This window comes from Drosophila melanogaster, chromosome 3L, assembly GCF_000001215.4.
Source record: "Drosophila melanogaster chromosome 3L".
NCBI classification, from domain to species: Eukaryota; Metazoa; Arthropoda; class Insecta; order Diptera; family Drosophilidae; genus Drosophila; species Drosophila melanogaster.
In genome coordinates, this window is record NT_037436.4 from 23,231,740 (window position 1) to 23,250,389 (window position 18,650).

The window sequence follows — 18,650 nt, forward strand, 5'->3', positions numbered from 1 at the left end:
CAACATCCTCGTTGTATTTGACATAAATGTCAGTTTTGTTTGCTTTGCGCCTTTAGGTGAATATGATGTGAGTGGCAATGCTCAAAATTATAACGATAAATAAAATGAACTAATAAATTGAATCTTGTTTTTAGTAATGGGCAATAGATTTGTTTAGTTTTAAGAATCGTATTGGTTACATCGTATAAAGTTACATTCGTGCTGGACAATATAATTTTATATTTTGTAATGCAAGTTTTATATTTTTTATTTATAATTTATAATTTATAATTATTATTTATAATGTCCATTGCTTTAATTTTATTAAATTGTTGCCGTGTATCGATCTGTGAAATATTTCACAATATTGTTAAATTTGGGTTAAATTATATGTGACATTAATATTACGCTCAATGTATTTAATGTATTTATTTTCCGATACAAATGTTTATTGGCAATTCGCTAATTTGATTAGTAAGTATTTGACAGATGCATACATTTGCTAATGAATTTGGTGAATTTTCCAAATAAAATACTATCTTTTCAATATTTATAAAATATTAATAATCATCGGACTATATATTGGACTCCCTATGTTATTCATTATCATTGTGCTTCTTTAAATTAAGTGGGTATATGCGTATATGTGGGTATGTCTGCTTAACCAAGCTGAAGTTTTGATTGATAATACATTTTCTTCATTTATATTTTCTAATTTTTCATGTTCTAATATTTTGGGATTATTGTAAACTCATTTACGAATCTTCAATATATTCAAGAAATAAGCTTAATGAATATCTCAAAAAGTTTAAAGCTTCTTTTCCCATTTAATTAGTCTTTTTCTATCTTTGGACTTTTCGTTTAATATTTTAATTATTTCATTAAGTTCCGTTGACTTAATGTTTTATTTGAAGTAGTGCTAAAGCAATTTTCATGTTTTATTAAAGCTTGGTGAGTTTTATATATTTTTGTTTGATTTATTATTGTCATATTATGTTCATAGTTTAGAGCTATTGTTATATTCCCTGTGTCCAGAAGTAAATAGCTGTTATTCAAAAATATGGGCGTAAAACTAATTTTTTGTGCTGTTGTCAATGGTATTTTCGTCCATGTCAGAATAAGAGTCTAACGAAAGATTTTTAATTTAAGCTCTTTTTAATTTGCTTGTGTGTTTTATTAGTTTATGCCTTTTTTGTTTTTTGTCGTCTTTTTGTTCTAAAGCTCTTTAAATGGACATACAAGTTTAGCTTTATGTTTCATTTTTTAACCTTAGTATATTAAAGATCTATTTCATGATATGTAATTGTGGTTTTTCTTTATATGATCTCTCTTATGTTATTTTTGTATTTTGTATTGCTGGAGTTTTACCTGTGACATCATGGCTTATTTCATAATTATAAACGTATACGGAATTGTATTAATAATTATCTATTTTCCGTTAATTTTTTTATGGACCCTTTCTATATCAGCTCTTCCATTTTTGGTGGTGGTAACTTTAATATTAACACTCTCTTTTTGTAACCAATTTTGTAATGATTTAGATACTATCTTTTACATTTTATTACCATACGTTAATAGGTCGTTAGATAATTTGTATAAAATATCAATTATATTCCTGTGCACTGTGCACCGTTTCTGCTTTTGTATCTATATCCTCTTCATTTTGGAATACTTCCTCAATATTATCGTCTTTAGATATTTTTGTAATTTTTGACAACGCGTCCTTTCATGTACCTTTTATTTTTTAACGGTGGTATTTCATATTGTATATTGAAATATTGAATATTTCATATTCATATGTTATGTAGCAAACAAGGTTTATGGTCGGTCAAATCATAATTTGAGACTTCTTCCAAAGAGATAAGGGCGGATATATGTATTTAGTCAGCTGGTTTTACAAATTACAAATTCGGAGCGCAGAAGAAAAAGGCATTAGTTATCAAAATCCCTTTTAAGGCAAGTCAAAGCCATTGCATAATAGCTCTCGGTAACTGGATTAGTTAAGCCAACATAAAGCCAAAGGGAACTATAAATTAGGATAATCATTTTTTGGATAAGTGGAATTTTAAATCAAGTAAGTCCAAAATAATATTGATGAATATTTTAACAAACAACTTATATTATATTTATATTATATACAGTTTGTCAAGAAATTTTTTATAGGGTTCTTATAAAAACCGACTTTTTTGGCGCTAGATGTCAGATTGCATTTCAAAATGTTTAAATATTGTTCTGCATTCATTGTATTCCCTATGAATGCCAAATCTCCAGCTCCTCGACTAGATATGCATTCCCAAATCATAACCGACAGTTTGCCAAATTTGACTGGCGGTATGATGTTGCGGTTCCCCAGCGCAGTTAGCGCCTTGCGCCACACTCTGTTGGGTCCATCGTTGTAATACATCATCTTGGTTTCGTCGCAGAAAATTACGTTATTCCATTTATCTTCTGGCTGATGTTGCATTTTGATAGCGAAAGTAAGCCGTTTTTCGATGCTAATTGGCGACAGCATCGGTTTCTTTCTTGCCGGAGTAGTATGGCTTGGCGCACTGTTTCGTATGACACATCCAGATCGCACTCCTCCTTAAGCTCTTTAGCAACAGTTCTTAAGGATATTTGCGGATTTTCATAAATTATTTATAATAAATTTCATGTTTGCGTCCTGCTCAACATTTTAAATCCAATCTGCCCTCGTTTTTTGCGCGATTAATAACATTATAGATTGTTCTCCGCGATGCAGAAAACATTTCTGACAATTCCAGATTTTTCCAAATGGTGATTATAAAAAATCAGTTGAACTACTTCAAACTCAATATTTTGCCAGGCATTTTTAAATTTTACAAAACTAACTGGAACAATGATCACTTTGGCAAATTTCACAATCAAATGCATATAAATCGGCCACCCACACAACGCATAAAGCGTAAATGACGACTATGTACCGTTTGATTATCGAAATTCCCCAGAATAGGAGCGAAATAAAAAACAAAAGAGAAGTGTGCAAACAATTTCTTGACAGTGTCAAATCTGTGAAAGCTTGAAGTTTTTTTTTCTCTTTCATTGTTAATAGTTTTGTTATTATTTTTTTACACATTGATAAAAACATATAAACAAATAGATGTAATTAAAAAAATACATAGAGGTAAACAAAAAGGCCTTAATTTTCCATTGAAAGGCAGAAAATACAATTTATTTTCATTGTGCAAACCATTTCTTGACAAACTGAGTGATTATCTCTTATCCTAAACACGCAGTTGAATTTTATACTGATAGTGGGGCAATTTTCTGGCAATTTAATTTCGTATTGAGTACTATTGAGCTAATATGCCTTTTTATTAGCATGTTCTCCAAAATAGAAGAAGATTTTTATGATGGCGATTTCAAGCGATTTATTTTATTTTCTTTCGAGAAATTTGGAAGCGATGCGCATGTTTGGGATACGAAAGGAGAGTGTGTATATTCTTGGCAGTGCGCCACTTCGATCGCTGCTGCAATAAGGTTAAATACTCTTCTTTCCATCGGGACCAGAAAATCTGGTGTAGGTAGGCGACGCGCTGCCAGCTATACAAGCGATTAAAGTTAAAGTTTGTCACAACTGGCTCGATGAACGATAAAGGCGGGCCACCATTCAAAAAATGTGCTGGAGTTAAAACATCAAGATTGGCAAAGTTTTCTGAAATTGATACTAAAGTTCGATAATAATATACCGCAGATATGTGGCAAAGAAGGGTTCTCAACTCATCGAAGTTCAAAAAGGAAGAGCCCACAACACGGTAAAAGTGATGCTTTGATGTCTTCACTGCAGCTTACCAAAGACAATCTTTCAGCTCCGCAAAGCTCAAGTTTTGGCGCGGTTAGAGTTTTTAATGGAGCCGCTCGAGACCTTGAGCACAGTAAGTGGCCCCCTAGGAACGACATATAAGTAAATAATTACAGTTTATTGATTTTTATTTTGTAGATCGCAAGCGACCGTTTATTGTAATTGTTCATTTGAAACTAAAGCTAAGATACAAAATATTTCCCTAAGTCCCTAGCAATCAAGTGTGGGCGTCGGCAGCGTCGCAGCAGGCGTCGGCAACGAATCAGTGGTCGTCAGCGGCTACGCGGCGGAGAAGTTCAGATGATCGCACTTTTAGCTGGTCGTTGACAGCAGAAAGAATGCAGACCTTTGGTCAGCATTTTGGGCACTTGTATTTACCCAGAAATGAGGTTGAAATATAAGATGTGGGACAATAACTTATAGGGCAATAACTTATACACAGGCTCCATGAGATTCAATGCTGGCATCGCAAAACCTATTAATCTCTAATACAGAGCTTGGAGACAGGGTCAATCGTGGGACTGAGGCATGCCAAATTTGCGCAAAACTACAGAATATATCTTGCCATACCGAATCTTGTGCCAATCTTGTGCTTCAACTTTTCCTTGCAGCTGAAGAAAAATTTTGGACTTCGTGATTACTGGGCCAATTAAACCAAGAAGATCGTACAACCGAGAGATTGCGGATAAAATAGAACTCCGGCAACGCCTTGATGTTTATCGAAGGGTTGAAAATGAGAAAAACGGAAGATCAAACACCGGATCCCAGGCGAGTCCTAGTGTTTTTGTAAAAGCGCCTCCATAGTCAAATTTCAAGAAGGATTCCCTTTCATCTTCCGAAACTCCTTACAAAACAGCCGGTACATTCGAACACCACTTCCTTAGTTTAAAAATGCCTCTGGACAAGAGCGCGGGCGTCTGCTGAATTATGTTGATGGCTTCTTCTTTCGCGCCAGATATCAAATCATTGAAGTAAAATAACGCCGAAGAATCTCACCAACCGCTGGAAATGCCACATTCACATCCCTAGACAACTGCTTTGTGTCATTCGTTACAGTTTCCAGCTTAAACAAGCACAGCTCATCTTTATGAGCATCTCCCCACACAATGCACTAGAAGGCATCAGGCATAACCGTGGCATACCGGTACATTTTACAGATGTCTCCTGTGATTGCTGATGCGATTAAAGAAGAATCTGGTATAGTTTCGGCTGAATCACTGGAAAAGACATCACAACATCGTTTATGGAGTATCCTGAAAAGTTGACGCCGATCCATCAAAAACAACGCGAAGCTCGGTGGTGGTGCTGTCTTCTTTCATGACACAGTTATGAGGTAAAAATACCGACATTAATTAGATTATTTTGCCAAAACTTCTGACATATGTCCCATCTGCAAGTACTCCTTAATGAAAGCCTTGTATAGTTTTCTTTCAAGAGATAAGAAACTTTGCAGAGCTTGCTGGTAGGACTCCCCCAACAGATCTAAAATAAACTAGGCTGGCAATCGAACAAAATAATCCCCAGGCGACAAGCGAGGAAAGTGTTTAACGAACTGCACTTCACAGTCAAGCTCTTCCTTCGTAGCTCGGCGCAGCTCTCCACCTATCAAAAACGCCAAAGCGCAACCTCAAGACGATCCAGTTGGGTTTCCTCATTGGGCGGAACAACCGCGCATGAGAAAATTAAAGCATTGCCATTGGGGCGACTACAGGCTCTGGAAACAACCCAGCCCAAACGAGTCTTTTGAATTAGAGGCAATCCTTACAAAATCCTGACTTGGCCAAAGCAAAACAGGTTGTAAATTAGACTGGCGTCTATCAACAAATTAACGCGCTGGGGGCGATTGACCTATCGATCCGCGAGCTTCAGGATTTGGGGTGTGTTCTAATTACAAATGCTGATGTTTGGTTATATTGGAAGCATTGACAGTAATGATGGAAGTCAAGTACTCGGAGGCTTGAGACTGCATTGTTAAGCTAACTGACAAACCATTGTCTCAATCTAGAGTCAGCTTCTTCGGTTACACTAGCAGACGACTTTGTTTTTCTAAGCTGAGTACATCACAGAATGGTTTTTTACCTACACATTGGCATTGGCTAGGAGTACCTCATCTTTGCCTAAGTCGTGCGCCATAGGAGCTGAAGATGAGCCAGGTACTGCAGATCGTTCTGTAGCATGATTAACTGCTTCTAAGGACACCGTTTCAGTAAGCTAAGATCTTTCGTGTAACGAAGACGAGGCTAAGGCTCCCAGGTCGGAGTTGCATTGTTTCAATTGATGGCTACTCTTAGGGCACTTTATACAAAGAGTCAGTCTTTTTGCTTCTCGAAATCGACTTGATGGATTCAGGTTCTTAAAGCTCAGCCAATACTGAATTGAGTTCACCGAAGCATTACAGAAAGCACATGTCAATGCACCTCTATTTTGCCTGACTCGCTGGATCCAGCTTTTAGACAAGCACTTGATGCTCACATTGAAACGGAACCGCTCTGCACTGCCCTTAGCCCCATGATCTCAGTGACATGCGCCTGAAAGTGCAATGATTGCACTATATATTGTTTATGCACAAATCACTCAGCAGTAACAGCGAATAGTTGAATCCTTAAATAGCTTTGTATAATTTGCACTATGTATTGTTTTTGCATATATCATCGGGTCACCAAAATGTTGAGCTAATAAGCCTTTTTATTAGCCTTTTGCAAAATAAGAGACGATTCTTATGACAGCGAATTCAATCGATTTACTTCATTCTCTTTCGAGAAATTTGGCAGAGCATGTGTATATTGTAGAGCGAACAGCAGAACGCAGCGACAAAAGTGCAGGCGAGAGTACAAGAGTGCGCGAGAGAGCGGAGCTTAGGTGCTCACGCAGCTGACCTGAATAGATAAAGCTGAGGTGCCGTGGACTGATAGCAATTCGTATAACTTAGGAGCTACTGACGGCTGCGAGATCCGACAAGTACAGAAAGGGGGAGCAAATATCTCATGCAACAAGATATTTAAAAACTTTCATATCGATATATATTTACATATACAGGACACATATTTAAAAAAAATATATGCAAACAAAATTGTGAAATATACGCTTCATATAAAATACGGAATTTAAATAAAACTCCTGATAAAATGTAGTTAACTTTGAATTATGTGTATTATTTGTATGTATTACTGCTATCCAAGCTATTATTTCAAATACTTAGACATATATTCTTAAGAAATTTCCAATTTTTAACAATATTAAATCTTTCCAAGTATTAAAAGTAATTATAATTTGTACCGATACTGAAAATATCATGTAGTGCTGATGGTAACTTCGAAGTGACTCTTGCAACTAAAGCCACAATTTACTCAGAAGGATTAGTTGAATGGAAGCCACCAGCAATATACAAATCATCCTGTGAAATAGATGTAGAATATTTCCCATTTGATGAACAGACCTGTGTTCTAAAATTTGGCAGTTGGACTTATGATGGGTTTAAGGTAGGTCATTAAAAATCTTTGCTAATTGTTGTATAAATCTAACACACAAATTCCTTTCGAAAGTTTCAAATATCATTTTTATTTTGTTCGATATGTTTAATTCATTTTACCATAGAGTCACAAAAAAAAAAAAACAAATTTCATTTAAATTTATTTTATAATTTTTTTAATAAGTGATAGTAGTTAATTACTTTTGAATTTGTAATAAGCCATCGTGATTAATTTACATTTTTATTGTAAATATATACACTGATAATGCATTTATATAACAGAAAAGTACATTTTTTTAAAATTATGGATAACATTCAGCACAGTCAAAATTGTACCCAGTGAAGTAAAAATTATTTATTCATAAAAATGCTATGAGTAAATTTTAGGACTTGCATGTTTATGTTTCCTATCACTCTTCCCTGTGGAACAGCTTTTGTGAGATTTTACCTACACCTTATATTGTTGCATACTGCAAATATGCCAGGTTCATCAAATAACTCAGAAGATGCATTATTATTCTTTTAATGATAACGTAATACCCAATGTCTGTCCTTATAAATATTTCAGAGAATAAAGTTGTTTATATGTTTAGCATAACAGGGCCTTAAAATATATTTTAATAGATTTACATATGTATTATGTAATTTATTAAAGAAAAAATAATTTTCACCTATATAAAGTATTAACTTTTACAGCTTAAATGCTGGGATTCCATCGACGCCAAGTCAAATTCTCACACCCAGATTCTTGAAAAATATTTAGATTAATAAATTAAGATTTTTAAACGACCTTTACAATAAGATTAAAAAAATTATATAATTAATTTAAGGAATCGAGAAATTTATTTAAAAGCAAAAAAAGGGGGTGATTGAGATGTGTAAGAAAAGTGCTGCATCGAAATCGAACGGGATTAGCATTCAGAGAGGACGGCTCTTTTAATTTAAGTGTGAACTATTTCTGGTATGATAGACCCTACGAAATATTTTTTCTCATTTACGAATATCATATGTACGCGCGGACATACTCTATCAAAAAATTATAATTATATTATTATATAAATTAAGCCTATATTTGAAGCTCGTGGGGAATGCATTACAACTCACGGGTATTTGATAGTTAAGCTACCATTCAATGCCGTTTCTTTTATTGAGTTGCCTGTTGAGTTACTAAGTAATGACAGTATCGGTTAGAGTGTAGATCTCTTTGTTATTAGGTAAAGGATCTAATTTATTCTTCCTAAAGATATAAAGCGTTCGTCTAGGAAACGAACATTAACATCAGCTTTGATGAATAACTGTCAAAGTTTGTAAAATTAAATAGAAAAACTTATCTCTGTTGGCTTGATTAAAAAAGCGGGTTTCGAATCAATGCATCGCTTTCTTTAGCCCAAGCTCGGGTATTTGGAGTTGGTAAAAGCTCCCCAGTTAATTTGTGAAGATATCGACACCAATAAGATCCTTTCAGAAAAATCGATTTTATCTTAAACGGCAGATAAGAGTTGCCACGTTGTCCGCACTATTGCAGGTTCCGTTGATAATGACAACCCACAACCTAATACAGTTTAACGAACTTAAGTGGTTCCTATACAGATGGGGTGCCGTTACATCTGTTCCACAGTTCTTGAGTTATAATAGACAGTAGTTTCAGGCTCATTGTATTTATTGTAGGTTTAGGAATATATAAAATATAAATATAAACCAGTAGGTACTTCTTAGTACTTCTATGGCACCTATATGATATTGCTCCGATCCGGTTGTTTCGACCTGCTAAAGAAAGAAGACTTTGGAAAAGTTTTATTTAGAAATATGTATATTAGACCAATAGGGAAGTTGATGTCGATTCGGCTGTTGAACTAATCGTAAATGTATTCTTTACTGCATTGCATAGTATTAAAGTCAGGGATTAGTAAATTACGTATTCAGATCCATATTTCATAGTTATATTACCTAGCATTTATAAATATATGAGCAATTACACAAATACAAGGCACATAAGACTTCCTTTTGTGTGCGTAAGTGTTGTAATACGGAATGCGCATGCCAAAGCTACCAGATCTTTTACAGTGGTCAGGTTACAGTGCATCAGCTTTATAAAATCACAATGTTCTGACTGCCCCAAATTTGTCGGAAGCCAAAGATGAGCTTTAATTCTACTCTGGAGACTTGCTACTGCGTTATCAAGATAGAATCGATATGAATCTAACTTAAACGAAAACAATTGTATTTAATATATGTAAAAATGAAAGAAGTCCAGCTTGATGTGTTTTTTTTTTCCACTCGAGCCGGCAGGTGATCGATTATCATCGATAAGACAATCGTAAAAGTGAACTATCGCCTATATATGCCGCCGCAATTATGGGTCCAGTATTAAGCCATCCTTGCTGATGGTGCCTGAATAGAAGGAAGTGTTTGCGATAATCGTGCGTGTGCCCTACTTTTTTTTTAACAACTTCAGTATGTTTGGGACATACCAGTCTGAATGGTAGCTACCAGAACCGTGGCAGAAGCCTGGTGCATCTCAGTGATGCGTCCTAGTCTCTCTGAAAATCTTCCCAAAGTCCTATGAATTTCGGACTGTGGTGAGGATTGTGAAGTACCCCTGAATCTGCCACTTCGTGAGTTCTGGAATCATCAAGTCATTGACTTCTTGACGGAAATCAGTACCGCAGTCGCTGCACACGTGTTGAACCAGATTATAGGAAGAAAATGACTATAAACGAATTGGAAGGGGACAAGTGCCCAATTTGAGCATTGCAGTTAATTGTTTTTCTACCACATTTGTCCTGGGGCCACTGGTCGTCGGATTAGTTTAGCCAATTTGGCCGGTTTCACCACAGCTTGTGCTGCGACTGCTGTGCTGGGGTTAAGCCACGTGTTTCACAATCGGAATGATTATCCTGGGTAGGAACAAAGACACTAGAATAACAAGATGCGTAACGCCATACGATTTTTTGGCACACGATTTTTTCGCCGTGGCTCTAGAGGTGGCTCCAGGCTCTCTCGAATTTTTGTTAGAGAGCGGAGAGCGCTACAGCGAACAGCTCTTTTCAACGCACAAAGTGATAGCAGACAACTGTATGTGTGCACACGTATGCTCATGCATTGTAAATTTGACAAAATATGACCTTCAGAAGTTCTTAGACTTTAAATCTATATTATTTTTGATCAATTGGCACCATGCGAAAAATTCTTGTTTTGCATTGCCTTAACGTTATTATTATTTGAAAATAGATTAGAAATAGCCAAATCTATGTACATATTATCACAAAAATAAATTTCAAAAATGACTTTATATAAGAATATTTGTCATTAGAGTATTCAGCTTGCGGCGTGTGAAAAATTAATAAGGCAATGATTGTTGAGTGCTTGTGTCCGCACTTCGTGCCTCAAGATATGACCAAAGAATGACCAATAGAATAATTCTAGTGTCTTTCATACGACTTTTGCAATAAACAGTTATCATATTTTTTGAAATTTATGAAATTACAGTAGTTATAATAATTTCTATTGTACTTCCTTTAATTATTTAGTATATTTATTAAGTCATTTAACATTAAAAGTGTTTCACAAAAATATTTCGCTTTTAACAAATTTTCAGATGAGAGACAAATTAGAATTAAACATAAATATAAATGTGTAAACGGTAGCTAATTCGAGCGGCGATTTTAACAAACAAATTTTAAAAGCTTTAAAATTATAATAGTCAGGGCGTGAATTTTTAAAAATTATTTTATTTTATCATATTGCTACGATATTGGCAAAAACTACCCTAATATGTATAATTTAAATTCGTTTCTTCGATCAGAATTGATTTCGGCCCGAAAATCGTCTTCTAGCACAACACGCACACATTTACGCGTTCTCGTCTCTTGTTTTCACTCACACAAGCAAGCAAATTCTATTTTTAGATTTCTTACGCTCTCAGCGTGAGCGAGCGGAAAGAGAGCAATTTTGGCCGTCACTAAAAAAGTAGCTGCATAGTGCAAAACCAATGTACGGCCGTTACGCATCTTGTTATTCTAGTGTCTTTGGTAGGAACATGTCGACACTGTGGGACTAACTTCGTGAAATGTGCATCTGGGCTGCCAGTATATGCCAAGTGTGTTGACTGTGTCCTTGTTGTGCATTTCGAAGATCAATGTGTTGCAGGAATGTGACTTAGAACCGCTGGGTGGTTTTCTCTCTATATCCTTCATGCCAGCTGACTTGAGGGCACCTATGTCATTGTTTCGTATTTTAAGCGCCTCGCTCATGTCCACTTTGGACATCATCTATGTAAATCTCCCGTGTTTTGATGGAGAATAATTAATTTGTTTCACGTCCACTTTGGACATCATTAAAGTAAATCTTCCGCTGTAAGGCGTGTTTTGCAAGAGGATAATTAATTTGTTCGCTATCGCTATATAGTGGATCACGCAGATGGCAGTATACGGAGCTGATGGGATTCCGAACGCCACTTTAGTGAAACAAAACTCTTAGGTTGCAAACTTGATCGCACCACTAAATCCGCTTATATTGAGAGTCGTTAGGGCGCATCTGAACATCCTTTGGATGTCCGCTAACAAAAACAACCTATAAAGCGCCAATTTAGAATGACTCCGCCCAGATCATTCTGTGTTGCTGGGCCAGTGTACAAAATGGCGCTTAATGATCTTCCATTCGAACGTTTGCAGGAGGTGTCATAAACTACACGTTTGAGTCAATCTGTATGTGGAAGTGATTTGTCTAGTCTACAGCGCACTGCGATTGTGTGGGCCCTCGATCTCGTAAAATCTCGTGATCTGGATCTTTCTATGTGCCTCTTCTAGAAGCAGCAGGTGTGTAATAAGATCCAAAACCAAAAGGACGTCAAAACGTCCTTATCCTGTAAAGCTGGCATCGGCTAATTGCAATCATTGGAGGTGCTGATGTGTGGAATATTCAATGTCAAGTATGCGTAATTGGATACAGAGCAGGAACTGATCATAAAAATCTGTGCTGTGGCGACACTTGTGTTGAGAGAAGCCGCCGATACCTGTTATTTCTCATAATATAGGCCGACGAGACATAGATTTTGTACCAGTCTTTCCGTGACAAGAGTGCCTTTGGAACCATAATCAATTTATGCCCTCGCTAAACATGATTGCCCGGTGTTGAGGTTGGTAATTCGGACTACTGCTGTGAAAGAACTTTGTGTGGCAACTGCGCTGAGAAGTCTCAGGAGAAACAAATGATCTGTAAGCTGCACTATGTTGGTTGCGCGCTATGGCAGCTCTCTGACGTGATTCTGTAATGTCCGAAACAATTGCGAGAACTCGTGCAATGGCTAAGCCCGTGGGCCGCGCTGAGACACTTAAGACATGTCTTGATCGTCTTGCGAGCAAGGCAGTCCTTTGCAAGACAGTCAGGACCGACGAAGAATATGGTTATCTTCACAGAATTAACACCATGATGTGCTAGTTTCGGTGATGGTAGCGAAACCTACTTAAGGTTCCTAAAAGAGGATATGCTATATTTTCGGAACACTATGTTGATATATTATTCATAAAGATTATAAATTCGTTATCGTACATCCTTTTTAAACTAGCCAGTGCCTTTTCGTAATTGCTCTCGGTGACTCGGTAAACTTTAAATGTTCCTTAAGCCTTAGAAAACTTTTTTGTTATCAATTATTTTGCAACGAAAACTTGAAATTCTACATAAGAAATCAGTATATATATCCATGGCGAGCTTAGCGAAAATTGAATGCTATATCATATAGCTGCTATAGGAATAATCAGTCGAAAATCGTGATTTTGTTTTTTTTTTTTTGTAAAATTGCAAAAGGGCACTTGTCGGCGCTTGAATTAAACGTTTTCTTAATTTAAAATGTTAATAGACAATGCACAAAAAGAATTATTAAGTTTAGTGGAAATGTACATAACGAAAACTCCAACGAAAGATAGCAAACATAAACAAAGAACTTCTGCAACGATATACTAAGCACAACACTAATTTATGCAAAAGACAGAACGTCGTACATATAAGTCTTGTTTTAAAAATATACTAAATACCATTATTTATTATACGGAATGCCTTCCATTGCAAGGTAATGTCGATTTATAAGGTTTTTTATTGACTTAACGGACAGCTTCACTTGCAAGTTGCTCACGCTGCAATAATCGATTGATATCATGCTGTCTCTTTCGATGCTTTTCTTGAAGCGGACAGTTAGAGCAAAACAAAAACATGAATAAATTTGAATAGCTAGACCAATATGAAAATGTAATGATACATTTAATGTCAAAATTTGGACCTTGATTTTTTTATTTTTGGCCTTATTTTGGGAACCACTGTGCACTGCTTATATATTAGAATTGACTATTGTTCAAGATGCTAAAGTATAAAATCGAATTAGAAGTGCCAGCATATAATGAAATACAATCGACCTCTGCACTTTTTCATCCGAACGGAGCGAACGGTGGCATCACATGATCGAAGAAACGCTAACCTGTCTGTATATGTACTCTCCGGAAAGTTTCAAAAAGATTAAAAAATTGGGTCTATGAAGGGTCTTACCCTGAGCTCAGTTTACAATTAATGTAAAGACCGACACGCCTCATAATGAATTAGATATAACCCACATCTTTCAACAAACCACAGTCCAATTACAATACTCAGTAAATAATTTGCTAACGCTCTGCGCGTATAGTACCAGAAACAAACGGATATCCAACGATTCCCTATCACTTTTCGAACACAACCCAATAAGAAATCGAAATCACCTGATTCAACTCCATAAAAAATGTCTTTATAAAGAATTTTCCATTTGAAATTTAATCAGAATTCCTTTAAGCACAGTTTCGCAGTCTCTACATAAGATGAAAATTGACGTTATAATAGCTTAAGAAATTTTTCTACAAAGCAAGAAACATTTTTACATTGACGACTATTATTTGTATGACTCTATTAATGCGAGGATATGCCAACACAATCGGACGCTTTAATCGATTTTCCTTGAATATCCTAACTCAGCTAAAGAGAGTGCGAATTATGTAAGAATATACCGAGAAAATTTCTGCCACTTTATCCAAAGGTTTTTTGTAATTTGTGATTGAGAGTTTTGCCATGACAGTTTTGGGCGGATTGTGATCGTAAGAGGAGGGGACTCATTTGTAACAAGCTTTCAGAATGTTTCAGAATGTAGGCGTCTAAGATATGTATGCTTAAAATAAACTTTCAAGCTCGTATAGTTCCCGATAGCTTGATCTTGATCAATAATACTTATGGTGGGGAATGCTTCTATTTATCTTCTGTGACATACTTTTTAGCGAATCTTATAAACCTTTTCACTCTACACGTAAAGATAAAAATTATATAACAATAAAATTGGGAAAGAAAATACAAATAAATTTTAGGTTACCAATAAGTTGCATTTTTTTTTTCAAAATAAAATTCTACCCTAATTTTTACCGATGTGTATTATCTCTTCATAACGGAGTACGGACTTCGAAGAGGGTAAGCCACAGCGAACGATATGGAGATATCTGCCCCTGCCCCCTGAAGGGGCTTGAAATGTATCACAATTTTGTGGAGTAGCTTAGCTTATTCCTTTCAACAAGGAACGATCATAGTAAACAACCCTAAAAATAAATTTGATGGCATAATGCTTTTGATCAAATTAAAAATTTTTGAATTTAATCACCTATCCGAAAAAATTTGTTTCACAGTGTTTATCAATCCAGAGGAGAGGTTATGAACCCTTTGTAAGTGAGAGATACTTAACATTTTCATATGATGTGCAATGTAAGTACGCACTCATATCTGTTTAACTATAAATTTTAAACAAATAAGAAAATATTTTAAATACTTAAATATTTTTCAAAGTAGATTAGATGCAATAAGCTTCTAAATAAGTTATTATTAAAACAATATTATTGTCATGTACTTAAATGTCATTATTCCTTAAATACTGTGCCCAAAAATTTATTGGCTTGTCAAATATGGTAATAGGAGTTATGTTAAAATGTATATTTTTCAGTGCTGATGGTCATTATGAAGTGACACTTATGACAAAAGCAATAGTCTATAATAATGGATTGGTCATATGGCAACCTCCTGCCGTCTATAAATCCTCTTGTTCAATCGATGTTGAATATTTTCCGTATGACGTACAAACCTGCATCTTAAAATTAGGAAGTTGGACCTATGATGGTTTTAAGGTGCTACTCAAACTGTATTTCACTTTAAGACGTTTGGACCTATATTGTTTTACATTTTTTAGTCGACTTAGAAAATAGATCGCATGCTGAAAAAAAAAGTAATTGTTTTATGCTTGCGTATTTCGGTCCAATTTATTGATGTTCCTAAAAAGTTTACATTCAATTAATTGCCTGACCATTTTTGTATTGTTCGACAAAAATACCAATGATAATAATCTTTTTTTAGGAAAATATTTTTTATCGAATTAAAATATTCTATTTTAAATAGAGCATGATTTTTATACCGTTAAAATAACACTAGTATCTTACATAAAGAGAACATGATATGGGCACGAATATTGTTGAATATTGTTTATATATTTAAATTTTGTTTTTCATTTTCTTTGCTTAATACCTGTTAAAACGACAGCTATCGAAAATTGCATCTTTAGTGAGTACAAGAATGGTGAATGGTGAACATGAATTTTTCCATACAGACAAATTAATATACGAATGTTTTTTTTATGAATTCCAGCGATTTATTTGTACAGTCGCATGAAAACTTTTGATATTTTAATGCTATGAATACACTAAACAATTTTAATAACATTTGTAATTTTGTATGAATTAAAACGGAAACTAACACTGAATTCGCTTATTAAGCATCTAGTTATTTTCTACAGACAAGAAAAACGATTTAAGCATGTGAATTTTATTCCAATTATTTACGATGAAAAAGTTACCAAAAATATATGTATATATACCAATAAATATTTGCGAAAAAATGTCTTGCCTATATTTTTGAAATGTTCTAATTATTTTGTTATATCCGTAACTCGTTAAGTAAAGGGAAAAATTACATTCGTGGAAAGGAAGCCTGAGATTCAGCATAAAGATTATAGAGATATAGACGCAGCGCAAGCTTGTTTTTTCATGCTGCCACGCCCACTCTAACACTCACAAGCCGGTCAAAACTTTCACACCCACATTTCTGCAAAATGTTTTGTTTTTTTTTTTATATTTTTATTAGTCTTGTAAATTGCCATCGATCTGCCAAAAAACTCTTGCCACGCCCACAAAGCGCCCAATTATTCTCATTATATTCTTACTTGCACTAGCTAAGTTACGGGTATCTAAAAGTCGGGTTCCCCGACTATAGCATTCTCTCGTGTCTTGTCTTTCGAAATGTAAACTAAAAACATTTAAAATCATAAGCACGATAATATAATTAAAATATATTAGCTATGAATGTTGCTTGTTACCTGTCGCTTACATTATATGCTACGATTAAATTATTAGATTTGTTAAAGTACAGATATTAGATAAATAAATCAGCCGTCAACTTTAGGTAGTTTGTTATGATGTATAATGAATATGTTATTTATCTAAAAACATTCTGTTAAGTTCAATTTAATAAGTCATATAATTGTGCTTGTTAACATCACAAAATAATAATCCCCATATCGTAGAACTTGTGAATCGTTGCTTATATGCGAGAGCGCGAAACACGACCGCGGATGTTAAATCCATTAATTTTGTTTTCCCAAAAAACGACGAACTGAATACATTTTAAAGGACCTCGTTGAAGATTCCATGTATAACTGAGGAGTGGATTCCTGAAATATAATTTCGGGAGTCGGTACCTCATTCGAATCGTATTAGGGTAGGGTACAGGTTAAATATTATATTTTTTCAACTACTTAAATAAGGAATTCACCGTGCACTACTTTACAAGCAAACGCATTCGAATAACAAGATGCATAACGGCCATACATTGCTTTTGTACTATGCAGCTACTTTTGAACATACATTTTAAGAAATATATTTCATTAAAAATACTACGAACATACATAGTTAAAAAACCCTACTCTACTGAATACTCTAATGACAATTAATCCAATACAAAGTTATTTATAAAATACATCATGTGATATTATGTACATAGATTCGGCTTATAATGTATGCTATATTAAAATACATAATTATCACATTAAGGCAATGCAAAACAAGAATTTTGTACATCCTAATCGGTAATTCGGAAGGTGTCGCGGTAAAGTGGAAGTACTCTTGGAAGGCCTGTCGGAATTAGTATGTATGTATGTATGTATTTGTCGAGTTGAAGTGCTGCCACAAGAAGGAAAGTTACCAAACATTTTTGCCGGGCGTGAGACTCTTCGTCATAATACCCCGAAATGCTTCTGCGTTTGTTCCCTAAAATGCTTCTGGGTTCATTCCCTAAAATGTCTATGTAAGAATTCCCTGAAAGGCTTCTGCATGTAATATATATGTACATATGTACATATGTATGTATGTAAATGTAATGTAAAATTTATATCTAAAGTGGAGAAAGTGTTCCTAAAAAATATACATATGTATGTAACAAAGTCTCGGTTTTAGTAATATTTCATTTTTTATTTATAATAAATTAAATTATTTTATTTTATTTATTTTTAAATCCTGGTAGAAGCAATCAATCATCTGCAAGACAATACTGTATTGGGAATAATTACTAATAATAACAACATAATGATATAATAATTAAATACAATGATGCAAATATTTATATACATACATACATACCCGTCAATGCTGTTAAAATTAAATAAGGGAGAAAAGGATAAATAATGGAAAAGACACGACACAAATTAAATTCAAATGAAATATTTATAAACATTATTAGTTATGTGCAACTTACTTGCATAATACAAACCTGAAAGCCGTCACTAAATTTCTAAGAAAACACATACGATCTTGACGATTTAAAATTGAAGGAGAAACTAAACAGAAACGCAAATAGAACAATTGAAATACTTTGCACTTCTATGTCGTGATATGCTTTTCGTAAATACCGTTGTTTAAATTCTGCTTGCCCTTCTTTTGTTCGTACATATGTATGTATATTGAAAAATTTTTATGTATGTATTTTAAAAAATGTGTATTTTCATATTCATAATTTTAAAATGAGATTGTTGTAAAATAAAAATAATACTGAAAATATGCTAGTAATTCTGCAGAGACTGTGTGTTGACAAAACAGGGTTCGGCTTGCACCCGAATGTGCACGATCTTAAAAATATAAGCAATCGGAGAACTACGGATTCTTATTTTTCTTAACATATTAAAAAGAGTACATCAAAATGCTTTAAAGTGGCGCACTCTAGGAAACCTTCCATGGAATGCTTCTGCCAAGCTTCTCCAACGGAAATGGAAACAATAAATTTTTC

General features: G+C 34.6%; 1 protein-coding gene across 6 annotated transcripts in view, besides 6 other annotated features; it reads left to right on the forward strand.

Annotated features, from left to right (window-relative positions):
• nAChRalpha4 (nicotinic Acetylcholine Receptor alpha4) overlaps nt 1-18,650 on the forward strand; it is an 80,780-nt gene that overhangs the window by 25,071 nt on the left and 37,059 nt on the right. For 2 of the 6 annotated variants that reach the window (NM_001104199.5, NM_001275305.1), the window contains 1 exon segment: nt 7,098-7,278. In NM_001104199.5, the coding sequence (NP_001097669.2) occupies nt 7,098-7,278 (181 nt within the window). 6 annotated transcript variants of the gene reach the window in all.
• Nucleotides 2,144-3,204: a mobile genetic element.
• Nucleotides 3,442-5,673: a mobile genetic element.
• Nucleotides 3,897-4,232: a mobile genetic element.
• Nucleotides 10,177-11,299: a mobile genetic element.
• Nucleotides 16,366-16,595: a mobile genetic element.
• Nucleotides 17,163-18,650: part of a mobile genetic element that runs on past the window's edge.